Source organism: Callorhinus ursinus, unplaced genomic scaffold (assembly GCF_003265705.2).
Source record: "Callorhinus ursinus isolate GAN/ISIS: 27379988/994484 unplaced genomic scaffold, GSC_fseal_2.0 scaffold76, whole genome shotgun sequence".
Lineage (NCBI taxonomy): Eukaryota > Metazoa > Chordata > Mammalia > Carnivora > Otariidae > Callorhinus > Callorhinus ursinus.
Genome location: NW_027397138.1, coordinates 1,293,071 through 1,321,026, shown reverse-complemented (window position 1 = coordinate 1,321,026; position 27,956 = coordinate 1,293,071). Strand labels below are relative to the sequence as shown.

Below are 27,956 nucleotides of genomic sequence, written 5' to 3'. Positions count from 1 at the left end.
CCGAGTCCCGACTTCCCCTCCGGCCAGGCCCGCGGAGCCCGCGCGCACCCCCATCCCCCCCCCAGCCCGCCCCGGCCGCCGCTCGGCCCCGCCGCGCCCGCAGAGGCCGCCATGCGGCCCGCGCGCTGCCTCGCGCTGGGCAGCCTCCTCGCCCTGGTCGGGCTGCTGGAAGGCCGGCTCGTGGGCGAGGAGGAAGCCGGCTTCGGCGAATGCGACCGGTTCTTCTACGCCGGGACCCCGCCTGCGGGGCTGGCGGCCGAGGCCCACGTGAAGGTCTGTCAGCGCTTCGAGGGCGCCGAGCGCTTCGCCACCCTGTACAGCCACCGGGACCGCATCCCCGTGTACTCGGCGTTCCGCGCCGCGCGCCCCGCGGCCGCCGGCGCCCAGCCCCGCTGGCTGGTGGAGCCGCAGGTGAGCGAGCTGAGCCCGAGCCCGGGCGCGGGGCTGGCCCCCGGGGGCGGGGAAAGGCAGCCCCCGCGCCTTCGGGGCCAGGTCAGGAACCCCGGGTTTCCGAGCCGCCCCGCCGCACCCCTGTCTAAGGCGCAGCCGGGGCTTGGCGATCCGCGAGCCTCCGCTTAAGCCGCGGGGGCCCCGCGGTCCCCAGTGGGAGGTGGTTCTCCCCTACATTTCGGGGTAGACATCTGCAGTGTCTCATTCATTTCCTGACCGGTGAGGAGCGTGAGATGAACAGTTCAGATCTGCGGAAAGCCTAGGCTGGGAGCCCACAGGCCTTGGCGCAGGTTGTTGCCATAGTTCTTTGGGCCCCCCGGGTAGGTGGATGGGCGTTTTCGTGCCCATTTTGCAGAAGGGGCGATCAAGGCCCAGGGAGTGAAGAGACTTGTGGAAGTCTGCCCAGCTGGTAAGATGGGGCAGGTGTTTTGGCTTAGAGGTTCACTGCCCTTTCTACTTATGGAAAAGCTGCTCCTCTGCAGAGGCTACCTGAGCCTGAAAACCCCTTGTGCACAGGACATGGAGTAAATTCGACCTGAAGTTCTGTTGAGTTAGGACAATCAAGGTACATGGTTTTTAGAAATGCCATGGGTTAGTTACAAATAGTAGGGAAACTATCTCCAGCTAGTGGGAAGGTCAAACTAGTTTTACCAGACTCTTCTATCTGTATTATCGGACCACTTGGAAACCATGTCGTGAGTGTTCTGTACTGGCTGGCGAGGGTGACCAAACACTGCAGAAGGTCCCCCGAGTTCCTGCTGAACCTGCCTTAACACATCCTGCCCCACCTCTGCATAGCTGGCCTCCTCTCTGCAGACCCAGCCAGGCTCCCCTTGGGTGGGTTCTCCGCCTCTCACTCGCCTCCTCCCACCGTCTCCTGTGCCTGTCCCAGCGGTCAAGACCACCCTGGCAGGGGGCAGAGCTACTCCCTGAGCCTACCCACTCCTGATGGCCAAAGCTGGCTAAAACCACATGGGTGAACAGACTGTGGCTTTCAGGTGCTTCATTCCGAGCCCTGGGCTGTAATCCCTGTATGTGATCCAGGTATTTCTGGATTTCTCTGAGAGCTTAGCCGGGACTCATGTCATCTTGCACCTCAGTCTTGTCTTCCTGTCCGCATCCAATCCATAGCTGTCTCCTTGACGTCGGGACCTAGGAGATCAGGCATGTGTGAAAAAGCCTTTGTAAACTGTACACATGTAAGACTTATATTAGTCTACATTTAGTTTGTCCCTAGCTGCACCCCTCAAGCCCTCTGCGTATCCCGCAATTCATTATACATCACGATTGTGGGCCTGCCAAGAAACAGATGACCGGGGCCCCTGGGTGGCTCAGTCGGTTAAGCGGCTGCCTTCGGCCAGGTCATGATCCCAGGGTCCTGGGATCGAGCCCCGCATCGGGCTCCCTGCTCAGTGGAGAGTCTGCTTCTCCCTCTCCCTCTGCCTGCCTCTCTGCCTACTTGTGCTCTCTCTCTCTATCCCTCTGTCAAATAAATAAATAAAATCTTAAAAAAAAAAAAAAAGAGAGAAGAAACAGATGACCTAGGCCTTTCTCCTTGAGGATCTTCCGGACGGCTCAAGGAGACAGAACATACAAGTGAAGAAGACACAGGAATGCGTGGTAAATTTCCGTTGAATTCAGAGCACAGTTAGTAATCACCTGCTGGGTGCCAGGCACATAGGGAACCAGGAGAAGAGAGGGTAGCTCTTGGACTCCAAAGCTTCCTGGTGTGCAGGTGAAGAAGCCTGCTGGGTGGGGAGGAGCAAAACTGACTAGAGCCAAGCAATGTGGGTTCAAGAATGTTTTTATTGACTAGCTGTAAATTTGGGCAGGCTATCCTGGAGCTAATAACAGGGTGGCCTTGAGGATTAAATGAGTTACTATATAAAGTTCTCTGAGAGATGCCTGGCACATAAGTCCTACCTTATTAGGACATAAGCAAAGCCTATACTTTCATAAAGGTAAACAAAGACCTGTTAGATTTAATCTCTGTTGGGGGTGAGAGGGGAAAGCCTTGGGGTCAGGGTGACATCTGTGTTGTGCCTGGAGGTGGAAGCAGAGAGTTCAGAAGAGAGAAGAAGAGGAGGACATTCCAAGCCTCCTGATGTTTTGGAGGGAACACCACAAGTGAGAAATGCCCCTTCAGAGATTAGTGCACGGGGAGTGGTTGGAGCGCCTGAACTCGTAGAAGTATCTAGGTGACAGTCTGCTCAAGTGTTGCAAACAAAGGGGGGTAACAGAAGGGAGAGGGCAGGTATGAAGGAATAATCAGGGAAGGCTTTGGGAGGCAGAGCCATTGATGCAGTTACAGAAGGAGTCACAAATGAGCAAGTTTCAGGGGCAGAACCAAGTCACAGAGGCACCGGAGACCCCGGGCCCCTGGGGGCAGGAAATGAGGAATGGCACTTGGCGGGGGGGACATTGTTCCAAATGGCAGCTTGAGAGGGGAGGTGAACAGTGGTTTGGAAAAGGACAGGAGGCCATTGAGTTCCCAGCTGGGGAGGTCAGAACGGTGGCAGTGGCTGATGCTTTTCCCGCACGATGGGCTCATGTCCCCCTCCTTCCTACCCCAGCCTCAGCCAGGAGCCGGAGGATATCAGGAAGGACGGGTGGAAGGAGGGGGGGAGGAAGAGCTGCAAGATGAGATGCAGGCGGGCTCTGGAGCACACTGCAGCAAACCTAACCCCCCCCCCCCCCCGCCCCTGCAGCCTGCGTCCCCAGGCCTGCCTCCCAGCCAAGGTCCCCACTGCGGAGGATGCTCAGGGCTAACTGTGGACTTCTTCAGAGCACTTTGTAATGCTCAGCTGCCTTGTGCCCACATCACCTTTTTCTGAAGTCAGCTTTACCAAGAGGCCCAGCAGAGCGGGAGGCCAAAGGAGCTCGGTGCTTGCTTTGATCGATGAGTCAGGCAGGGCTGTGCTGGCCCCCGGGGCTCCCTCAGCCCAGTTCAGCAGCTTTCACAGCTGCCCTGCAGTTTCCCTTGGGAAAAAACACCGAAATTGAAGATCATAGAAACTTAGGCACTCTTGAGCTTAAAACCTCTAGGTGCTGGCTGCCCAACACCTACCAGACCAAGTTCATCCTGCAGGATGCAGTTTAACAAGGCTCTCCACGTCCTGGCTCCTGTCTCCAGCTCCAGCCTTGGTTCTCACCCCTCCACGCCCTCACATTGTATGTTCTAGCCTTATCCCACTGCCTGGCATGCCTCTCAGAAACTGTACTGTTTGTCACTTCTGCTTCTGTCCTCATGCTCAGTCCTTTTGCCCCGAATCTCCTTTCTGTACTGCCCCATCTTGCCCCTCATTTTTTCCCCTCCTCCATCCTTTAAGACTGCTGAGGTACCATCTCTTCTAGAAAGAACTGCCCACCTGAGTTAGCTCTACTGCTCAGTACTCTGATAATTTCTCTCTTTTTTGTACTCCACACATTGTTTTTTTTAAGATTCATTTATTTGTCAGAGAGAGAGAGAGGGAGAGAGAACACGAACAGGGGGAATGGCAGGCAGAGGGAGAAGCAGGCTCCCCACTGAGCAGGGAGCCCAATGTTGGGCTCAATCCCAGGACCCCAGGATCATCACCTGAGCCGAAGGCAGACACTCAACCGACTAAGCCACCCAGGCATCCCTCCCCACATTGTTTTATAATTACTTGCTTATGTGTCAGTCTCCTCAGTGGGAACCCAGGAGAGGTGAATGCTGCACCTCACTCATCATGCTTATGTTCCTAGTGCCTGGGACACAGAGAGTCTCTCAACAAGGGTTGAATAAAATAGTTTGCTGTTGGGCTAAGTCAGGCAGCAGTGGGTGCGATGCTCTGCTTGAGCTTTCCTGGTGGGACATATACTGCTTCAAGAGGCTTGCCCCATAGCTGGCCAGCAGCCGCTAATACAAGCATGTTCCATATGCAGAGCTGGAACCTTCTAAGTCCACCCCATTAGTCCCAGCTCTGGCCTTTGGAATGACCCCAAATGATTTGGATCTCTTCTCCGCACAATAGCTCTTTGGTGTCAGACACAGGATCCCATGTCCACCCACACTGGAAGAATTTAAATGGAATCTTCTGAGGGACAGAAGGAGAACTCTGAAGGAAGCAAACAGCGGGCTGTTGTAGGTTTTATGTGGAATGTGGTCACCTTTAAGTTGAGAATGGGGGGTGCCTGGGTGGCTCAGTCGGTTAAACGTCTACCTTTGGCTCAGGTCATGATCCTGGGGTCCTGGGATCAAGCCCTGCATCGAGCTCCTTGCTCAGCAGGGAGCCTGCTTCTCCCGCTCCCCTTGCCCTCCCCCCTGCTCATGCTCTCTCTCTCTCTGTCAAAGAAAGAAAGAAAGAAAAAAGAAAGAAGAAAGAGAGAATGGGGAAAAGGCAAAAAAGGTGAGAAAATGTTCCCCCATTAGCATGGTGGAGATGCTTTAGAAGTTTTCTAGTCAAGACTTCAGAGACCTGAGAACTGGGTTCTGGTTTAGTACACTGAGGCTCAAACCTTTTAGTCTCTCAATTCCTTTCCATTTAATGGAAGAATTTTTGGATGAAGTGTAAGTGATGCATTACCAAAGTGCATTGTCAGTTCATTCTGGAGGCCATCGTAGAAGACTCTGCCATTTTATAAAGATGAATGCTGAACGGATCTGGCTTCGTATTCAGCTTACACTTCTTTAATCTTACAAAAATAGTTTGAGGTAGATGTCACTGTCTTCATTGTAGAGATGAGGAAATGGGCTCAGAGGGGTTAAGGGATGTGCCCAGGGTCACACAGCTTGGATTTGAACTCATGACTATTATTTGTTCTTAGTCCAATGCTCTTTGAATATATCATGGAGATTCTTTGACCTCCTAGGGCATCCACTGCATTAATGCCATAGGTTTTTAATTCTCATCTTTTATATGGGGATCTTATTTTCTACTTCATTTCTCATTCCAATAGTTAGTAGGACAAGTGGGAACACAAATTTGGCCACATAAATGTTGCTTAGGTGTCAGTGGCTCTGGAATGAAAGGTAGATTCTGGTTAACTACAAAAGCATTGTCCTAAAGGGCCCATGAGGCCATATTTCAAATCCTAGTAAATGCCTGTGAACAGTGATCACAAGTTAGAACCTTGATTAAGTTCTGGATCTTTAATTTCTATCAGTGGCTTCTCGCTTACACACACCCTGAAACTGTTAGACAGGCCTTTATTCTAACATCAGTCCCTTTGTCATTGTGTCAGAGAACAGATACATCGAAGACATCATACACTTAAATCCCTGTGCAGCAAACAGGACAATTCTGATACATACTTTATAGTTAGGAGACTTGAATTCAGACCTCCTGCTCTGCTGCTTAAAGGCTATGTGACCTTAAATTCTTCCAGTCCTCTTTTTCGCATCTGTTCATTAGCGGCAACAACAGTGTTTAATTTCATGTAGTGGTTGTGACAAATGACCAAAGTAACACACATAAACCTGTAGCACAGTACCTGGAATCTGGTAAAGTCTTAGGAAATATTAATGTGTCTACCTTACTAAGGTCTTACTCTAATACGTGTTACTACTTTTTTTTTTTTTAGAGAGAGAGAGAGTCGGGGGGATGGGGGGCAGAGGGAGAGAGAATCCCAAGCAGGCTCCACGCACAGTGTAGAGCCTGATTTGGGACTCGATCTCATGACCCCGAGATCACGACCTGAGCTGAAATCAAGAGTTGGACACTTAACTGACTGAGCCACCCAGGTGCCCTGGTGTTACTACATTAAAAAAAAATATTTATATAAGTTGTACACCCACCATAGGCCTTGAACTCACAACCCTGAGATCAAGAGTCGCGTGCTCTGCTGAGTCAGCCCCCCTTTTTATTACCTTTTTTAAAAAAAAAATTATTGTTATGTTAATCACCACCCCCTTTTTTATTACCTTAAAAATTTTTTTTTTATTTTTTTAAGTAAGCTCTGTGCCCACTGTGGGGCCTGAACCCATGACCCCGAGATCAAGAGTCACCTGATATAATAGGTGTAAGACATACACAAATACACACACACAAATGGAATGTTGGATTAGACAGGTGACTCTTACAATTCTACAGCTTTCTTAAAATGTAAACCATCTGTGTATCTTCTCAAACACTAGGCATATATTTCACATCATACAACAGGTGCTTAGAAAGAGCTTTGGTGAGAGATTGAATGGGTAGGTGAATGAATGGATGGATTTAGGTGACTGAAAGAACAAAAATAAAATTGGTGCCAGAGATACCTCCACCCTCCCTGTCCTGAGTCACCAAGAGATGTGTTGTCACAAAACAAATGGTGAGCAATGGCACTGCAATCTATGGCACTGAGTCTGGGTAAGTCTGGGAAGCGGCTGACTCAAAGGGATGATTCCAAAGTCAATCACTCACAATTTCTTCCTCACTGGGGTGCACATAGCAAAAACAGAAGTCACTTAGGCTCTCTTTCCTTGCATTTTTCTCCTCTTGTAGGTTTCTCTTCCTCTTTGAATTCAGTGTTTCTGTTTGATTTGTGGTCATTCTCAGGAGCAAGTTAAGGAACTTGCCCTACATTGGCAGAACATTTTAGAGCTCTTTTGTCCTGAAACAGTTCAGGGGTGACATCGCTGTACACCATTCTTTCAGTTCAGACTGAAATTTGGACAGTCTAGGGAAGGAGATGTCATTTACTGATTCCCTCACTATGGACAAGGGTCTTCACAAATTAACCTGTTCATATAACTAGATATTGTAATCCATGTTTTATAGTTTAAGAAACTGAGCTTCAGAGTGGTGAAGCCATTTACCCATGGTCGCACAGCTGCTAGATGCAGAGCCTGGATTGGAGGTTATGGCTGCCCAATTCCCAAGCTCTTACTGTCCTTTCTACTCGAGTGTGAGGTCTTCCAGTGACAGTGTTCATATTTTCTCTCCAGATTCCAAATTGACTGACTGGGGTTGTTAGTTTATTTTTATTTTACTGAATTCATCTAGTTCTTTGAATGATTTGTGGCTTTGCATTGGAATGGGCCATTCTGAAAATCTCGGCTTCAGATTATTCTTAGCTCAGTTATGAGCTCATGGTGAATCAATGGAGCTTTCCCTGAATAAAGATTTTATTCTTTGGGTTTCAGATTTCTCTTCCTTTTAAACTGTCAGTGAAACTTTTAACAAGAATATGAGAAAATAAATCCTCCCACTCACCAGTAGCTTTCGCTTCCTGTGATCTGGTCTTGCTCCTAGAATTACCGTTCATTCAAGAGTATGGCCCCCCTTCAAGTTGTATATCATGTCTCCAGAGTGGCCATGTAACCTATCGGCCCCATGGAACGTGGTGTCTGTGGCAGCCATAGTTTGTTGCCTGCTGATATATCTAGTTAGCCACTGAAAGGAAGGAGAAATAGAAGAGAAACCGACTCATGGCGTGAACCAAAAATAGAAGCACCATTAGTATTCCAGTCATGCTTCTATTGACCCAGTGCCGGTCAGAGTGTGGCTCCATCCAAAGAGGTCAGGCTGAGGACATCCTATACTTTGACTCAAGATGAAAAATATGGGTACATTTCATTTTGCAGAGTAAACAGGTGGCTGAAATAGTGTTTGAAAATACATTGTTAATTTACATGTTAAATTACATGTTCCAGTCGACTTGTACCTTAATTTTAGGGGTGATTGGTTTGAGTTTTGATTGAGTTTCAGTTGGCAGGAACGCCTAATGCTTTAACAAGGCCCTGCGCCCTCTATCAGTGAATTCCCTAAGTCAACAGATATTTACTGGAGCATCTGCTGTGTATCAGGCACTGTTCTAGGCCCTGGGAATGGAGCAGTGAATCAAACAGACAAAAATACCTTCTCTCGTGGAGCTTACTATCTAACAGAGGACACAGGCGATAAAATAAATAAATAAAAAACATAACATGTTAAATAGTGAAAGTGCTAAGAAGAAAAATAAAGCAAGGCAGGAGGATATGAGCTCTCAGGGAATAGGTGAAGTTTTCAAAGGGTTTTCAGGAAAGGTATCACTGTGGAGGTGGCTTTGTGTACAAACCTGAAGGAAGGGGCAAAGCCAGTCATGCAGGTATCTGGGGGAAGGATGTTCCAGGCAGAGAGAACAGTAAGTGCAAAAGCCCTGAGGCAGGAGTGGTCCTCATGTTTGAGAAAGAGGCCAGTGTGGCACAAGAAGGATTAATGAGGAGAGAAGCAGGAGATGAGGTCAAAGAGGTGGGGTGGGAGAAGGCAGACCATGTAGGGCTTCTGGGCTGTTTGTAAGGGGTTTGGCTTTTACTCCGTGTGAGATGGGACGCCACTCTGCTGACTTTGGGGGGGTGGGGTTTGATGTGTTCTGACTTACACTTTAATAGGATCACTTTGGCCACTGCGTTGAGAACAGACTATGTGGGTTCAAAGGCAGAAGCAGAGAGGCCAGATGGGAGCTTTCAATATCTGGCAAGAGGCGGTGGTGGCTTGGACCACTGGGGGTGGCGGTCTAGTTCTGGGTATAATTTGAAGGGAGAGCCAAGAATGAGAGAACGGGAGGAGTGGCAGACAACTCCAGGGACTTTGGCCGGAACAACTAGAAGAACGGAGTTGCCGTGAATAAGATGACGATCCCAGAGAAGGAGCGTTAGACGTGCTAAGTACGAGATGCCTCTCGGTGTTCCGCGGAGCTTCAGGTGGGGCTGAAGGATGGTGTTCACTTGGGCTTACTTACCACCCTGGGCACTCTTCCAGGCCTGATTCACGTGTGAGCTCATGTAATCCTCAGGGCAACCATAGGAAATAGGTGCTGTCCTTATCCTCCTTGGACAGAGGAGGCTCCTGAGGCAGAGATAGGGTGGGTTACTCTTCCATGCTCACACAGCTAGAAAGGGTGGGACTGGGGCTCTCTGACATCAGAGAGCCCACGGAGTTGCCTCTCTTAGCAAACCCGTTAACGTATGGGGGAGTTCCTATTTCCCTCTCCTGAGTGAAGCTCCTCTTTGCAAAGCTCACGGGTTCCTTTATCAGGACTTTATAGACCAGAGCATGTTCCCAGCCCCACAGCCACGTGCCGATGACCGTGCACGCTCGTGCTGAAACCACGGCAGGTTACGGCTCGTAAGCACTGTGCTGGGCTGAGTGCTGTTGGCTCCCTTTTGCAGTCATGCTCTGTTCCACTCCATCGATCCATTGTGAGCACTGCCCATGGCCGTTATGCAGACAGACATTCTCCATAGGGTTGGTGGTGGGGGGGATCATCTAAAAGCTCTGTCAGGCAACAAGTATTGTCCCTTGCATCTCAGTGAGTGTGGCCAGCATAAGGGAGGGCTCTTGCATCTGTGGGGGCATGGAGCTGTTGGGGCTGGAAGTGGGCTGGGTGCCATGCATGAGCCTGAGGAGAGCCCAGCTCCTGACCAGGTGCCAACTGCCCCGGGGCGGGGAGGGGGGTGCAAGCAAAGCACACCGTCCAGAGCCCCACCTCTAGAACAGAGAGAGAGGACCCACTCATCCATCCTTCAGCCTAGAGAGCTCAAGAGTCCCTCCAATGGCCCCAGCCTGGTTCCCCAGAGTAGGAAAGGCAGCTGAACCCAGCACATTCTGAAACTTCATACCCCGGTCATGTCATACACCCTGATTTGGGACCAGGAGAGGACCTTCTCTCCAACTCAGCACACCCCACGTCCTTGAAAGGACAGAAATTCCTTTTTCCTTTATGACTGTTAGTAAACTGACAGCCTCTCCCCTGTGCACATTCTTCCCTTTGTCCTTATGTCTTAGGTAACCAGGCATTCACCCAGCTTGGTAAATGAGCCTTCCCGCTGTGTCTGGGAGATGGTATATTTGGTTTCAGGAAGTCCCCTTATCATTATTTTAATATTTATAACTGAGGGAAGAAGTTGACCCATATCACTTCAGTGTCTTGTGTGAATTGACCAGGACGTATGACTGAACAGGGCCATGTAAGGAAATGGCCACCATTGATATTTCTGAAAGACTGGTCATCCACCATAGTCTCAGGATGTGCACGGAAGCCTGGGGAAGGGAGAGGCGAGCTTACGAACCACCGTCAGTCTTCTGTCATTCTGGAGTATCTCTAGTGTGTCTGGAACCATGGAACCCATGATGACAGATGCCTCCTTCATGGCCAAGGGCACTGTTGGGGTGGTTGGTGAACTTGCTCTTGCACTTTCTTTACTGGACAGACCTCCCCCCTGTGATCCTGGCCCATCTGCATGCAGAGGTCCAAGCTCCCTTCATCTTCCTCTAGGCCTCTGCAAAACAGCTTCCTCCCTGGTTAATTCCTCCTACCCACATCTCTCAACTTATTCCCCTTGGAAGCCAGAGAAATCCTCTCAGATCATCAATCCTGTCGTGCCTCCAACAGCCTCCCTGGAAAGCCTCCAGGGCTCCCCATTTCTCTTCCTATAAAGATACGTCCTTATAGTGATGTCCGGAGTCCTGCACGTGCATCTCCCACTCCCCACCCAGCCTTATCCTGGGGCCACACACATTGCAAGTCCCTTACCTCCAGCCACTTCGGCTCATTTCTGTGAGGGTGGTGCTGCTGTTTTCCTAATTCCCGTCAAAGGACCTATGTACCTGCTGTTTTGTTTTGCATTTTGTCTTCCACGATATTCCAGAATAGGGCAACTGCCCAGAATACTCTCTAGTAGCACCAGACCTCACCTTTCTTTGCTAGTGTGTCACAGTTACACATGTATTTGTATAACTGAATGCCACCCAGTGAGACTTGAAGTTCCATGAGGGAGGGTGCAGGGCTCTCATTGCTCACTGTCTGAACCTCAGCCTCTAACACGGGGACCAGCACACTTTTTCTGTATATGGCCAAATAGGAAGTATTTTAGGCTTTGTTGGCCATGAAGTCTCTGACTCAACTATTCAGCTGGGCTGTTCTCACACAAAAACAGCCCCAGACAATAATACATAAATGAATGAACGTGGCTGTGTTCCAAGGGAACTTTATTTATGAAAAGTGGTGGTCAGTCAGATTTGGCTTCACAGGCTGTAGCTTGCCAGCCCCTGGTCTTGCTTCAGGCCAGCATTTCATAAGTGATGAAGAAATGTTGCCCAGTGTGGAGCACTTAGCAAATATGGACTGAACAGCGACAGTGAAATTTGAAACGTGGGCAATCCTAGTCCTAGATCTAGACCTGCGGACAATTTTCAACTAACCCTTTTAATGTATGATAATGGCCATCATTTATAATACTAAGGGTTTTTAGGATTAGAAAAGTAATATATGCTTATGGTAAAAATATTTTTTGAGCATTTTAGAAGTCTAGAAAGAAAAGGATCTCATTTCTCACAGAAAACTAACCTTTACAGTTTGTGTATGGGTATGTACTAACATTCCAGAAATTTCTATTCACATAGAGACACATATAGGCTCTCAGCCCCTTATTCTAGTCAACAAGGTTCAACACTCTTTGGGATCCCCAAGTCACAGCTAACAAGCTTCTCAAAGGACCACCATACCCATGGACCGGGAAAGTGAAGGGGCTCTTGATGAGTGAATTTGCACATGAATAGAAATAATTTATTTAATTTAGAAATGGAAGGCCTGGGCGCCTGGGTGGCTCAGTCAGTTAAGCGTCTACCTTCGGCTCAGGTCATGATCCTGGAGCCCCATGTGTGGCTCCCTGCTCAGCGGGGGGTATGCTTCTCCCTGTGCCCCTCGCTCTGCTCTTGCTCTCTCTCAAATCAATAAATAAAATCTTAAAAAAAAAAAAAGAAGGCGTGGGGCCCTCACATGCAAAGTCTACTTCATCATATTTTTTCAAGTCAGTGTCTAGATGTCTAGACAACTCATGGGCGGCCTGAAATAATCTTACCTTCTTGCCCCTTCCTGTGTTCCTGGGCAGTGGTGATCCTTGTTCTCTTATGGGGCCCCACTGGCCTGCCCAGTGTCAGGAAGCCAGTCAGCGGCAGAGCTGACCAGTCTCCTCATTTCTAATCTGGTTCTGTTCCTAAGCCCCGCTGCCATATAGTCTCACATTTAGAAGAACTTGAAGAATAGCGACATTCGGAGCGCCTGGGTGGCTCAGTCCGTTAAGCATCTGCCTTTGGCTCGGGTCATGGTCCCAGGGTCCTGGGATCGAGCCCCGCATTGGGCTCCTGCTCAGCGGGGAGCCTGCTTCTCCCTCTCCCTCTGCCTGCCGCTCCCCCTGCTTGTGCTCTCTCCCTCTCTGTGTCTCTCTCTATCAAATAAATAAGTAAAATCTTAAAAAAAAAATAAGAGTGACATTCATAAAGCCCAGGAGAGAAGTTTGAACAAATGGAAATGATTTTGCCTGAGGGCAGATTTACTAGCCTTAAATCATATTTATTACACAACATTGAGAAGTATATGCTGTCTTTTTTGTGCTGAAGACACAGGGTAAGATTTAATAGTTCGAGGAGGGTTTAGGTTGGAAGCAAATAAGCCATTTCCCAACAGCAAGAGTTATTATGCTGTGGGAAAGGGTTTAGGGACTGTCAGGTCCCCTTCTCTAATGATCTTCAAAGTGAAGGGTAAATATTTAAGTTGGCTTCAGAGGAAGGCTATTTCTTATAGCTGTCAGCTTGTGTGGAGACAGGCTTTGAGCCTTTCCCCGTTTTCTGATGAGGGCGACTCCATAATTGGGTTGACAGTGGTTATATTGCTCAAGATCCAGGCGCAGTACTGTTTCTTTTTTCTTTTTTCTTTTTTCTTTTTTCTTTTTTTTTTGCTGCTGTCTGTACTGGGTCCCATTCTGTGCCTCCGTTCTTGCCACAGGCCAGCCCCTGAATATTTCCTCCCATTTATGTACATAATAAATGTGATCACAATCAACCAGAGGCCAGGGTGTATCATAAATTTGTTCTCTGTCGGTGAATTGGGGTTTAAGAGGTAGGTGTGGGATTATAGGGGTTTGCAGTGATTGAAACAAGCCCATCCTGTTCATTATCTGCTCATTCACTTATTATTCTTGGTCAGCTCGTCTAGAATTTCAGCATTACAACGAAGGAGCTGTGGAGGAGTCGACATCCAGTTGTTGATGGACACTGTGATCGGTGTTGCCATTCTCATCCACATCAAAACCGTTTATTGAGTTCTCAGCGCCAAGCCAAGAAATAGGACTCTCAGACCTAGCCCTGGAACAAGACCCAGTCCCTTCTCGAAGGTGTCTTGTTACTTAAGGCAGGAAGGCAGATCGTGACCATGACTGAATTCTCTCCTACTAGACTTTTAGCCCCGAAAGGGCAAGGACTGAGGGAGCACACAGAGTGGTTAAGAAGGTGGGTCTTGTAGAGGGACAAAATTGGGTTGAGTCCTAACTCTGTCATTTACCAGCTGTGTGACCTTGGAAATGTTACTGAATTTCGTGGAGCTCAGTTCCCTCTCTGTGACATGGGGCTAATAAATTGTCCCTATTCTACAGGGGAGTAAGGAAGATGGTGTGACACTGTATGCAGAAGGCACTCTGCATTGTAACATTAGCACTCAATACATACACATTAAGCATGTGAGATGAACAAGTGCCCTTGGCTTCTCCGACCATGCCTGCCTTGGAGACAACCAGGCTAAGGGTCCCCGGGCTCCTATGTTTGCCTCAGTATTATTGCTCAAATCGTTTCCTGGCCTGTGCCGAGAAAGTGAGAGGTCAGACTCTCCAGGTGGCCAAATGGGAGAAGACAGGTCAGGCCAAGCAGATGCAAAACCAGTGCTTCATCAGTGTTGTACGCACCTTTGGCAAAAGGAAGGGTCCCAATGCCAACTCTAAAGTCCTGTGTAATCTTGGATTTCTGTAATAAAACTGTTGAGCTGGTTAAAAACAAAAACCCATACTCCTGCTCCATTGCTACTTTTCTTGTGACTGGCCTCAGCTTCTTCTTGGAGTTTGGTGGCTCGTACACTATCCTCCATGTTACTTTGCCCATTGATACATTCTTTGTTGGGGAACTCAGTAGAAGTTCCTTCTCTCTGCTCCATGGGGTGCCCCTCTGGTCTGTTCCCAGACTTCTGGAACCAAGACAGCCTTGTATCTTCATTTGCTCCTGAAATTTAGTCCAGGTGTCTGAAAGATTCCATGCCTATAAGGTTCCTGCCCCAACTCCCACAGGGGACTCCTTCAGGCTAGTTGGTGCATGAATCACACGCTTACCCAAGCTTATTCAGGTGGAGGGCAGGGCTGTTGTAACAGATCACTGGTAGATTCACAGACATAGGAACCGAGGTACACACAGGCCTCCAAGGAAGCAGAGCTGGCAAACTTCTAGAAGCCAGATGGTCTCACAGTCTTCAGGGTCTTTATCCTACCCTCCTGATCTTTGAAGGGTTTTCCTGCTTTCCCATGGGTCAGCCTGGCTCCCAACCCTAAACTGCATGTGGCAACCTTCACACTCTGATTGTTGGCAGTTTCTGAGTTTCTTGGATTGAAAACCCGGGAGAGAGCCATCTGACTGCTTGCTGGCCAGATGTGACTGGCAAGGAGGTGGGTAGGAGGGGATCATGTGGTAAGAAGTGCTGCTCTTTCAGAGATAGTATCTGAAATAGTTAATTTAAAAATGGAAGTTAACTATAGCATACTGACCGGCAAGGGCTGGTATAGCTGGGGCTTGTCTGCGAGAGTCCAGCCTGCGCAGCCATATTCGACTTCTCGAGGGACCTTCACTAGTCAGCAGAACCGGTTCTGTATACCATCTCTGTGTGTAACGCAGGCCACAAAGGCCCCAAGGTGGAATTAATCTCCCAGGACTGGGTGAGTTGCGATCTTGGGAAAGCACTCATTGAATCAGGACTGTTGTCCTGATTCAATGACCCAGGTTGTATCAACCAGGGTCCTGGCCGGAAACTGGATGGAACTCTCAAAGTAGCTTAACCGACAGAATTGAATGAAGAAATAATGTACAGAGAATTAAGGGAGTCAACAAGATATGGTAAATCTGCTAGGGCCCAGCCATTTTTACAGGAAGCTGTCACCATCCCAAGCCTGCGGGGTCAGGCTAGAGCCTGGTGGGAGCCATGACAGCAGAGAAACTCAGCGAGAGCCAGAAACACAGCAGCCGGGTGGAGGGAGAGCAAAGGAATAAATACTCTGGTTGCTATCTCTCCCACCTTCCCCCTGGCTAAGCCAGAGGGCACGAGAGCTCAGGTGATGTGGTCCCTAGAAGTCAGCCTGCTGGGGCCCAGAGTAGGGTGGAGAAGAGTGGAGAATGGATCTGGGAGGCCAAAGGGGACCACTCAGCACGGGAGGCTATGAGGCTGGGGCTGGGCTCAAGCACTCAGGTGGAATGCAAGGAGCGGAGAGGAATGGTGGAGGCACTGCCACCCCCCGCCCCCGAGGTCACAGGTGCAGAGGGAACCAGGGAAGCATTCACATGACATCCATGTAACTCACATTGCTGGGGACAGACTGGCCTATTTTGGTTGAATGTAAGGGAAGATTTGAGTGAAGAGATTGGAGGAGTTTTGTGTATTGGAGGGGGGTGAGCTCACAAATATGCCTGTTTGTCATTTACCCAGGAAATATAGGATTCTATCAAAGACGTTAGACTAGTGAGATACGCTCAAAAGAGTGTACATAGCAAAAACGGACTTCTCATTCCATATATGAATAAGGCAGGAAACCCATGTTTACACGTTTGTGATCAGAATACTAACTGGTCCAGTAGGAGGCAGACTTCAATGGCCCTGTAATCCTTTGTTCTCTCCCTTAGTGTTATCATCAGAGCTCTTGCAGTTTGTGGATAATGCTCTCACAAATCTCAAGTATCATGTGAATCACTTAAGCCCAGTGGGGGCGCACTACCCAAAGGTGATTTAAAGATTTGTTTTTAGGTGTGGGGTTCATGGAACCCCCCCCCCCCCCCCCGCATCAACATCACCTGGGATGGTGGTAAAAATGCACTTCTGAGCCCCACTCCACACCTACGGAATATATAGCTCTGGGGTGACACACAAGAATCTCCATTTTTAACAAGCACCAAGGTGCTTCTAATATAAACTGAGTTTTGAAAACTAATTTAAGGAGACATCACAAATTTCTGGTAGTGGCCATCTGGGCAGGAGTTAATTCTACCAGAAACTGATAGGATAAAAGAGAATCTGATAAAGATCTAGCCCAGCGGGTTCTCAATTTAGAATCATCAGGAGAACTTTAAAAACATCCTGATTCCTAGCCCTCTCCCGACCCCAGAATTCCTATTTCATTGGTCCGGGGTGAGGCTTGGACGTATTTTATTTAAAGCTCCTAGGTGATTCTGACGTGCAGCCAGACCTGAGCACCACTAATCTGGTCTGAACCCAGAAGGTGGAAAAAAATTAGAAATGTCTCAGCTTAACGGACTTTTCGGAATTCCGTACCACACAGTCACATGCTAAGAATAATTGCTCTGGAAAAGAAAGCAGAGTAGAGAGTGGAAAACAGGCTTCAGTGAGTAACAGGGAAGGAAACCAAAGAAGAGCAGGGATGATGTAACCTGAGAAGGTACTGCACTTATGGAAAGGTCTTAAAGGAGTCGGCACACTTCTGTAGGCTCCCAGAAGGAGTTTGAAACTTGCAGCCAGAGGAGTCCCATGGGGAGTTTGTCCCCAAGGCCACGGAGGCCACCCTTAGGCCTCCCCTCCCAGCAGGTATTTGCTGTTCAGGGTTGGTGCATTTTTTAATCCCTCCCTTTTATTGACTTTTTTTTTTTTTTAATTTCCAAGAAAAAGAAAAGCCTGAGATGGAATTGGAACAGCCTTGTATTCTTTCTTCTGCTCCGTCATCCTCTGACTTAGGAGAGAACCCTTCACCGGGTTGCCTTTGCACCTCTGGGGGTCGGGGGACCCATGCTGGGCACCTACAGGGCGCACAGCGGCTGGAGGTAGAAATGCCCGCAGGAAGGTGTGTGAGTGGCCCTGGGGGCCCAGAGGAAGGGTGATTCACGGGGCGGAAGGCCGAGAGGACCGGGAAGCCCGCCTGAGTGCTGAAGGGCTGGTCAGGAAGTGGAAAGCCCTGCATTTCTCCTTCAAAAAGAAAAGAAAAAGAATTAAAATAAAAAGAAAATCCTACTAAGTCTTCTAAAGCTGTTTCTATTCCCAAGAGGATAAAGAATATTTTGGATGCCAAACAGGGAGGTTTGTTTGTTTTTTTTTTTCTTCAGTGGGTGGGTGGGAACTCTGTTTCTTCCTTTCCCAAGAGCTGCAAGGTCTTATGGGTTATTCCTCCTCAAATAGCCTTCATCTGCTCTCGTGGTCTCACCAGCCTCCCGCTCCTTTTCTGAAAGGCAGCTCTTTCCTCAAGCTGGGTGTTTTCTGTGGTGAGTGCATTCTGTCAGGATTCACCCAAGGCCTCGGGTCTAGTTTATTCTCCTGTGTGCGACTGTGGACAGGGCCTGTTTGCACCAGCCAGCTCCAGGTCTGATAAGATCATCTGATGGTCCGACTCTTCCCTGTAGGAGGGGCCCTCTGACTGCCCCGTGATGGGTAGTGGGATGATAGCATCTTTTCAGTGTCCGTGTGTGTGTGTGTGTGTGTGTGTGTGTGTGTGTGTGTGTGTGTGTCATAGTTCAGGGCAGAAACAGAATTGGAACGCCAACGGTTCAGCCCATTCGATGACTTAGCTCTTGTTGAAAATAAAACAACTCCCCAAACGAAATAGCCTCCTTGTCCCCAGTTAGGTAGGAGCCCACCGGGTCTCTCCTGATGATAGGGTCATATCTGAAGCAGCCCCGCAAGTGCCTACCTAGCCCCAGCTTCAGATTCTCCTGGGGGAGGAAATTCCACCCTTCCCGAACCATTGCAAAGTTTTATAACCATTTGGATGATCCTCCTAGATGACCCCTAGTCCACGTCCCCTGAGCCTGTCTTGCTCCTCACCCGCACGCACTCAGTCTCTTCCTGAGCAGTGCGGTAGCTGTCACCTGCCACTGTCGGCCCCTGCCCACCTGGCCTCTGATGCCAAGGCCTCCCTGCCCCTTTCTTCCTGTTTCTGAACCTGTTCTTGGAGTATGGGTCGTGGCTGTGGGTAAAATAAGTACAAAACGACAGTCCTGGCCTAAGCAGAGCCGCCCTGTCCCATCGACCCTGGTTGGCCTCTACGGAGCCTCCCTTTCTTTCCAGCATCTTCCCTCGCCGCTCTCCTGAATTCCCTGGCACAGTGACCTCCGAGGCTTGCAGACCTTCCCTAGGCTCTGCCTCCATGTCCGCACTTATGGCAGAGAACTCACCAATCCCAACTCCCCACAGACCCTTACCTCTTCCCCTGTGTTCTCAGCAGAGGTCCCCTCATCCTGGCGGGATGGTCTTTTCCACGGGCTCCCAGTAGCATTCCCTTTGCTGTCCCACCCCCCGTGCCATCAGTGCGCGTGATCAGCCACCACCTACCTAGCACCTACCGTATGCAGAGTCGTCATCATGTTTTAGGCAGGCGAAAGTATGAGGTGATCCCGGTGTCTATGGAACTTGCAGTCTGTAAAACTATAAGAAGTAAATGCACAGGAGCCCAATTTCCACATGCAGACACCTTCATCCCCCCACCCCGGTATCTCTTTGTGCTGGATCCATGGTGTGTGCTCTTTAAAACTAATCTTGGTGACTAGTTATAAGCGCCTCCCACCTTCCCACCCTCCTCGCCTGGCCATCCCAGCCCTCTGCAAAGCCTCTGTGTAGCTGTGTGTTCTGGAACATTCTGTGCCTGTGCACACTCTCAGGGCACACACACACTCTCCCTATGCTGCTACTCTCTTGCCCCACGGTGCAGTCCCCCAGCTGGTCTTGGAGGTCTTGGCTGGGACCTTCTGGTCTTCTGGCCCTGTGGGGTCATCTGTCTCATCAAAATCCTTGTGCAGTCTTGATACCGGGAAGGGGGTTTAGTGGTCTCCCCTGTACCTGCCAGGCCTCTGAACTGCTTCAGAGAAGGTGCTTGTGAACTCCCAGAGGAGTTGAGAAGAGACAAAGGAGGAAAGAAGGGGGCAGTGTACTGCTGCTGAGTGCTGAAGCTTCGTGTTCGTGTTCTGCAGACCATTGTCACTGTCGACAAATAGCTCCTCCTCCCCACTCAGTGACAAACTCCCCTGTGGCAAATCTGCACCGGCTGACTCAGGTCCCTAAGGTTTGCATGGATTTTGCAGCCCAGAAACGCTCAGGGACTGGGCCGGTGCTCAGGGGCACTATGCCCCTGAGATGCCTTCGAGCCCCAAAATGTTCCTTGCACGCACAGAGACCTAGTAGCCCCACCCTCCCGATGCCCCTGTCCCTGGGCCGTGTGTGGGGGCTGGAAGACCATCTTTGCGGATCCCTGGGAGCCCTGCTTCTCAGCGAAGGGCCTGCTCATCTCCTGCCTTTACCTAAAGACTTCAACAAGCCGTCTGTGTCTGCAGTCCACTCTTGCCCATATCGTCACTTTCACCATCTGCCTTCCTTCCCGAACCCTCAGTGGAAATCACCTTTTGAAGTCTCACTAAGGATTCTCAAATCATCGAAGGCTTTGGTCATTGTCTCCATCCTTCCCTTTCCTCTCTGTGGCGGGTACCATGCTGTTGATCTTCTCTAGCCAAAGCTTTCTCCTCCCCTGACTTCTGATGTGAATCTAGGTGCCTGATTCTCCTGCGGCTCCATCTGTGTTACCCAGGTGTCTCTAGTCCTCCACCTGTCCTCCAGCACGGCCACCCTGGAGCTCTCGTGCTCCCTTCCTCACCCAGAGGCGCGGGGCTGGGGCTTTGAAGTCTGAGAAGCTGGCTATAAACCTTGGCCCTGCCATATTACATATTGGGTGACCTTGTACGCGTTACTTATGTGAGTTTTCACTTTCCTGTACGTCAGATGAAGATAATCCCTTGCCCAGAGGGTTATGTGAAGAGTAAATGCGGCAGGGCAGTGCTTTCTGAATGGTAGTCCTTTGCAAACCTGCTTTACAATTTTTGCCATATCTGAGGTGATGGGGATCCTATTAGGATTTAAAAAGATGCTTTATGTAGAGCATTTTCCGTGGTGCCTGGTGCATAGTGAGCACTCACTGGTAGTGATAATTATCCCATGATGAGTTATCTGTATATCAGATCATTTATACTCTGCTTCCTGCTGTCCTTTCCAGTTCAGCTTTTCACTTTTCCTTACTTCGAATCCTATTTTCGGGGGCGCCTGGGTGGCTCAGTCGGTTGAGTATCTGACTCTTGACTTCAGCTCAGGTTGTGATCTCAGGGTCGTGAGATCAAGCCCCGTTTCAGGCTCCATGCTCAGCAGGGAGTCTGTTGGAGATTCTCTCTTTCTCCCTGCCCTGTCCGCTCTCAAATAAATAAATCTTAAAAAGAGAGAGAGAAAGAATCCTCTTTTCACAGGCTGCTGGTCTCTGCCCCCAGGCCTTGGTGTAGAAGTCTTGTTAAGCCTTACTGACCTTTCTGTGTCTCTACATTTAGCGAAGTCTTGCACATCCTTCTAATCCCATCTCAGCTTCTGTCTTCTCCAAGAAGTGAGACATCATCTTTGACTGCATTCATGGTGCCCTTCCTTCCTTGGCAATTCGTGTGCTCTTTTTCTTTATATCACTTATTCAGCATTTAGGGTAACCTGCATGGCACTGTTATCTTTCTCTTGGCTTCCTATTTCACTTTGCATCTGTGTCTTGCTTTCCCAAATAGATGGTGCATTTCTTCATGTGAAGGCCTATTTTGAGGCACATAAAGCAATGATTAAGGACACCAGCCATGGGGCTGGACTTGCCATGTTTGTGTGGTGATGCCACCCCTCATTGTGACCTAGAATAGACTGCTTAATCTTGATGTGCCTCAGTGTCTTCATTTATCAAAAAAGGTGATAACAATACCATAATACCTAGTTTTGGGGTAAGCTTGAATGAGTGAAGACAACATAGCCACTTACTGATTTAATACATGTGAAGTTCTCAAAAGAGTGCCTGGCATATAGTGCCCAAGAAATGTTGATGGGGGTGGTGGTTGTTACCGATGCGAATGCTTCCTTCTACAGTACTGGTCGCACGTAATATATGCTCAATAAATATTGTTGAATGGATGAGTATTTCCCCTACAGTCCTCCTTTGCAATTTTCTTCCTTTTTTTTAAAGATTTTATTTATTTGAGAGAGAGAGAGAGAGCACGGGTGAGGTGAGGGGCAGAGGGAGAAGCAGACTCCCCACGGAGCAAGGAGTCTGATGTGGGGCTCCATCCAGGGACTCCAGGATCATGACCTGAGCCGAAGGCAGACGCTTAACTGACTGAGCCACCCAGGTGCCGTCCTTTGCAATTTTTTTTCTCTTTTTCTTACATGCATGTTGGCAGGAAAACTAAAAGTCTCGTTTAATTCCAAAACAAAAAGAAACCCCATGGGTTTAACTAGCTTTGACTGTCTGGTATAGAGACCAACTCATTGAGAGAAACCATTTTTTTTTTCTTGGTACTAAATTCGAAAAGGAATTTATTATAAGATTATTTATGGGGCAGGATGCTGGTGGAGGGGGAGAGTTCATTTTTCTAAAACCTACTTAGCATGTTGTGATTAGGAAAAAAATTTTCCATTAAACACAGGAACTGTATCAAATGACATGGGCAGCCCAGGGGGACCAGGTCAGCAGGGAGGGAGAGTACACAGAGAGAGCTTTGTACCTGTCCGTCCGTCCAGAGGTTCCGCTGGGAAACCAAAGAGTAAGATTAGTGGTTCTCGCAGAAGGGCAAGTGTAACCCAGAAATGTAATCTGAAATTACCTCTTACATCACAGGCGTATTCTTGTCTTCAGGGAGCAGTGTTGTCAGTAATTTACTGTGATGGCAATAACCAGATCATTAAACTGTGTCTGCAGAGAGCATGGAAAAATACATCTGCCCTTTACGTGACCGTGTTTCAAAGAATATATTAGACTTTAAAATCAAATACTCTTACTATTTTTAGTCCAGTTTCCCATAGGTGAGTTTGGTATTTTAGTGACATACACAGTGACATTCCTTCAGGAAGTGAAGGCTACCAAGACCCATGGGGCTGTTCTGTAGAGTTAAGTAAGGGTGGTGGTGACGGGGGGCTGTTATTCTGATTTTATTTAGCTATTCAGATGGTTCTTTAACGCATGACATTAAAATACTCATCAGCCTGGGAGCAGAAGAAAGTTTTGTCATAGGTTAAAAAACTGGTTTTAAGACAGGAAGCAGGAATCATAACGGGCATGTCTGTCAGTGGAGGTCAGTGAGCAGGCTATTATAAGACCCTGGGATTTAATGTTTTATAAATGATATGGTAGAGTGACTTCATAATGGAATACCCAGTGTGTGTGTGTGTGTGTGTGTGTGTGTGTGTGTGTGTGTTTGGGGAGGTGTTAGCACAGAGGAGGGGTGGAGTGTACACAGGGAGTAGAATAGGAAACAGCCTATTTGGCACCTGCTTCCAAACACCAGGGTCCTGGGATATTAGAATGAAGTGTGTGTGCAACGGAGAACCAAGCCCTTCCACACCCAGGTGCTGGGAGGGTTCGTGCCCTAGGGACTTCTCTAGAGCCTTGGCTTCAAGTGCAAGTGATTCCAGTGCACCCTCTCTCCAGTGAACACGATGCATCTCAATACTTGCTCTCTTTTTCAGATCGATGACCCCACCAGCCCCCTCGAGGAGGTGATTGATGAAGCTGATGCCATCACCTCTGTGAATGGCCTGGGAAGCAAGCAAGCCCTGAGTACAGATTACCTGGACTCTGATTACCAAAGAGGACAGCTATACCCATTCTCCCTTAGCAAGGATTTGCAAGTGGCCACATTCGCTCTCACAAACACAGCTCCGATGGCACCGTCCTTCCGGGAGCGGTGGTACTTGAATCTCAACAGCCTGATGGAGCGGGCCCTGACCCCACAGTGTAGCAGTGGGGCACACCTGTATATCCTCACAGGCGCTGTGCCCTCAGACCGCAAACTGAAGGACAGAGTGACCGTCCCTGCGTTTGTCTGGCTGGCAGCCTGCTGCGCCGCACCCGGGGGCGGCTGGGCCATGGGCTTTGTCCAGCACGCCCGGGATGGTGATGTCATAGAGGACGTGATGGTGAGAGAGCTCGAGAAGCTGCTTCCGTTCAACCCCCAGCTCTTCCGGGACAACTGTGGCGAAACCGAACAGGACACGGAGAGAATGAAAAAAATCCTGGAAGTGGTCAACCAAGTCCAGGACGAAGAGCGAATGGTACAGGCGAAAGAGGGCACTCATCCCCTCTCCAGCACCAAGGGCCAGGGGTCAGCTCTGCTACCTCCAGAGCCATCTGAGGAGAGGAGGAGCTTTTTGGGCAAGTTGAGGACCTTCCTCGCCACCCCCATCATCAGGCTTTTCCAATTACTTTATTACGTTGCTGTAGGCATCCTGAAGAACGTTATATATGTCCTGTGGTTTGTTACCAAGCAGGTGTTTAACGGCATAGAAAGTTGCCTTTACCGCTTGGGTTCAGCCACCATCTCATACTTCGTGGCCATTGGGGAAGAGTTGGCGAGCATCCCCTGGAAGGTACTCAAAGTCATGGTCAAAATCATCAGGGCCATTCTCCGGATCCTTTGTTGTCTGCTGAAGGCCATTTGCCGCATTCTGGGCATTCCAGTCCGAGTCCTCGTGGACGTGGCCACTTTCCCCATGCACACCATAAGCGCGGTTCCGATTGTGTGCAAGGACATTGCAGTGGGCCTTGGTGGCACCATCTCTCTGCTCTTTGATGCTGCTTTTGGCACTATGGGTAGCCTGTTTCAGGTTATTTTTAGTATCTGCAAGAGGATTGGCTACAGGGTTACTTTTGACAATTCGGAGGAGTTATAGAACTCAGAAAAACTAGGAGGGTCCAGTTACAGTGAATTTGATTTTTTTTTTTTTTAAATAGAGAAAGCTGGAATATTTTGTCTTTACAATGGGTTTCTGTTCGCTGTCCATTACCGTTATATCTTGGCCTTTGGTAGGGGTATTTGCATGTTTTTGCAAAAGAAGATGGTATAATTTAGACTTGAGCAAAGAGAGATGTTGAGCGTGGGATTATGTGTAGGTCATCTGTGGGATATGGGCAAACTTCCAAACCATTAGAATCTTTCTTCACTCTGCTACTTGATGGACCGCCTGAGATACTCTGGTGTTCATTTGTGATAACTAGGAATTACAGAGAAGGGAAGAATTAGGAAGAAGACAACCTTAATCCAAAGAGTTTCTGAGAGAATGGGAAAGGAATCTTGTTTCTTTTATGAGATGTAAGGCAAAGCCTATATAAATGCTGTTGTTTGATTCATTTTCATTTGTTTTTCTTTCTCCCCAACTCATCTGACCTTGGTGAAGTGCAGACATGCTTCCCTGTTGACATAACTTTCTTAAGGATAAAGAATTTGCTTTAGCCCTGAGCTTTCCATGGCTTCCAAGGACCTGTAAGGTTGCTTGGGTTTTTTGTGTTTTTTTTTCCCCTCCCAAGATGAATTTTGCTGCATTTTTCTTTTAGGTAATGATAAGCATTATGTGTTAAATGTGGCATAACAAAGTTTGAATGCAAGGGCAAAGATTGTTTGCCCTTTGAACAGTGTAGCACCATCCTCTCAGGTATAAAGAAGAGATTGCAAGGGTCAGAGCCCCGCTCTGAGTAGGTGTTGTAGGTCTGAGAACGTCCTTAGCTAAGCTTGGATTAACTTGATGTATATTAAATCTCTGGCTGACAAGAATGAACTCAAAGACTGACATATTAGCTAATATGAAAATCTGTACTCTCCAGCATTCTAGATCAGTCTTTGTTGTGCTTCAGACAAGTACCCATTACAGTAAAATCTCTGACCTCTGTCCTTAAATGATTGTTTTGGTATGAATGTATACAGAAGAGCCACAAAAGAAAAAAAAAAACTATTCTAGCCATCTCAGAAAAAAAATCCATATCCATATATAAGTTTATATAAGCATAAACTTGATTAAGAATCACCATGTCTTAGGAAATTACTTTTATAGTGTGTTTGAGGCTAGAAAACATAACTCTCCCATTAATGCAAGTTTGATTTGAGAGCTAACCCCTATTTTTCTGATCAATTTATTTTAAATCTTGCCCTGAAAGAGAAAGCAGTATCTTCCAAACTTTGTTCCACCTTCCACAGCTGAGATGGAATCATCTGGATTTTTCTGAGTGTCCTCAAGAGTTGCTGTGAGGTAGAAATGGGCCACGTGTAAAATACTGTCCTTGGGCGGGGGGGCGGTGCGTAGAGTACCATTCATCTGAAAGTTAGTTGTAAATACCTGGGATCCAGAAAGGCAACAAGGAGAGAATAATGGAGAGAAATAATACTTCCAGTGGGTCGGTAGACAAGAAATGTGAGTGTAGTGAGTTCCGTGTTGCTGAAAAATCATTGAATTGCACCCAAAGTAGAAGGTCAATTGGTGAGACAATACTGGGGATTATGAACACCAGACTGGTCCATGGTAGGGGATATGCACTAGATTTATCCAAGAATCCTAAGCTGTCTTTTAGCAACGCTTCTGTTTGTGAGTGAGACCCTGTAGTGGGCCTTCCCTTCATCTCAGCAGCATGGAGATTCACAGAAGGGTGAGGGTTCACCTTGGTACTGAGGGGTCAAGAGTCCTGCTGGGTGAAAGGAAGAGAATCATCGAAGCAACCAGAGAGATGTGCTGACCAAACCCTCAACTGATGAAGAAACTGAGGCACAGGGAGGCACCAGGCTTGCCTTTAGTTTCTTTGCTGGCTCATGGCAGATCAGGAGCCAAGGTCTTTTGCACATGTCCCATCACACCTGGGATGTCAGATAATGTGCTGTGTGCGTTACTACTCAGCTGCCTCCTTGGGTTTTCTCCATCGTCCATCAAACAGTCTAGGCCCTGACTCCTCAATTGGATGGATTGAGCCCAAGTGATGAAACCATTAGCCATCCATGCACAGCGCCATGCTTCCTGCCCCCCGCAGAATCTTTGTTCCCTCAAAGTATGTATTTGCATGCTGATAGGCCCAGAGAGGCCATCCAAGGCAGCTTGAACCCCTTGGCACCATGCAAGGAACAGGGCATCCAAACTGCTTCTCGAGAGCCACTTAGAAATGCCTTCTTTTTCACTTCGAGTTGTTTAGTGTTTTATTTATTTATTCTCTTGTGGCCTTTTGTGAAATCTGGGAAGGGGTAATAAAGCAAGATAGATCTTTAAGGCGAGGTGGCTGAGCCCATCCGCTCTGGACCAGTAGGGTTGGTTGAGCCTGATTTACTGGAACTGGCTCCAGCAGGTGGCTGGACTGCTCCCCCCCATAAACTACTTTCACTTTGAGGTGACAGTTTGGACTGATGAACACTGTCTGTAGCTCAAAGATTTTTCTGTGGCTCTGTTATGTCCTCAGGCCCTGGGGAGGTCAACTGTTCATTATTATGGAGCTAATTTCTAGTCTGTGGTTGAGCCACGCCTTTGGACACTCCTCTTTTCCATTGTGCCTTTTGAATGATGGCTTCTCACTCACCATCAGCACTTCCACCTAAATGCAGACTAGGGAGTTGGGAGAAGGATCTAGAATGAAGCACTCATCATTCATTCAGTCATTCATCTGTCAAACATGTATTTGAACATCGAGGTTGCAGAGATCAGCAATACGTGGATCCCGTCTTGGAGGAGTTCAGAAATCTAGTGGGGCGAACACACGGTGCAGTTGAAAGCTGAAACACAGCATGGTGAGTGCTGCAAGAACAATCCTAGCAGCGTGCTCCCTGGAGCATGGGAAGAAAGCCCGCAAAACCATGGAAACGAAGGAAGCCTTTACAGAGGGTGTGACAGAAGTCAACTTGACATTTTCAGGCTATGTACAATGCTGTGCACCTTGCAATGCTCAATAAAATAATCGTTGACAACTCATTAGCGTTCTATCTATGCATCTATATCATCCTATCTATATCATTAACCACAAAATATCTAAACAGGGAGAATCCTAATGGTTGAAATGAGCTTTGGGGATTATCTGTGACTCTTATTTTTTCCCATTTTCTTCTTTATCCACCTTGACTCAAGCAGTTTTCTGCACACATCTAGGTTTGTTTTTAAAAAATGTTTTTGGGGTGCCTGGGTGGCTCAGTGGGTTGTGTCTGTCTTCAGTTCACGTCATGATCTCAGGGCCCTGGGCTTGAGCCCCACAATAGGCTCCCTGTTCAGCCGGGAGTCTGCTTCTCCATCTGCCCCTCTCCCTGCTTGTGCATGCTCATGCTCTCTCTCTCAAATAAATGAAATCTTTAAAAAAAAAAAACTGTTTTTAGAATCATACGAGAAGATTAGGTCAGTGAAAGAGGCCTTAGAACTACTGTTCAATGTTCTTTCCTCTGAAAAGCTATTTACACCAGGTATTTGTGATATGTCCTCCATAAATAAGCACCAAAGGCTTATTCCTTCACTGATTCTGAATCACATAGGAAATGATGAAGACATTTATTGGTTTATTCATTCAAAGACACTTATTTATTGGTTTATTCATTAGGAAACCCCCACAATGTGGGAAATAAGTAGCAGTCTCTGAGGGGAACCGGTCTTCTCTGTGGCCTTTGTAGGATGCCCCATCTGGGGTGCAGGTAATTCTTGGCTGTCTTCCAATTGGGCAGGGTCTTAGGTGTGATTCTGTGTCTTCTTCAGCATTTCACCTAAGC

At 48.2% G+C, this 27,956-nt stretch overlaps 1 protein-coding gene across 1 annotated transcript; it reads left to right on the top strand.

Moving 5' to 3' along the window:
* On the top strand, nucleotides 1–27,177 carry ENDOD1 (endonuclease domain containing 1). Its single transcript, XM_025893720.2, has 2 exons — nucleotides 1–411; nucleotides 22,930–27,177. The coding sequence occupies exons 1-2, from the start codon at nucleotides 112–114 to the stop codon at nucleotides 24,130–24,132; spliced, it is 1,503 nt and encodes a 500-aa protein (XP_025749505.1). The 5' UTR covers nucleotides 1–111; the 3' UTR covers nucleotides 24,133–27,177.
* Nucleotides 27,178–27,956: the final 779 nt, after the last annotated feature.

What these genes read in the sequence shown, in the direction of transcription:
- ENDOD1 (XM_025893720.2), top strand. Translation starts at nt 112, where the DNA reads ATGCGGCCCGCGCGCTGCCTCGCGCTGGGCAGCCTCCTCGCCCTGGTC. An exon ending in GCTGGCTGGTGGAGCCGCAG is followed by an intron (nt 412 to 22,929) that starts GTGAGCGAGCTG and finishes TCTCTTTTTCAG; the next exon opens with ATCGATGACCCCACCAGCCC.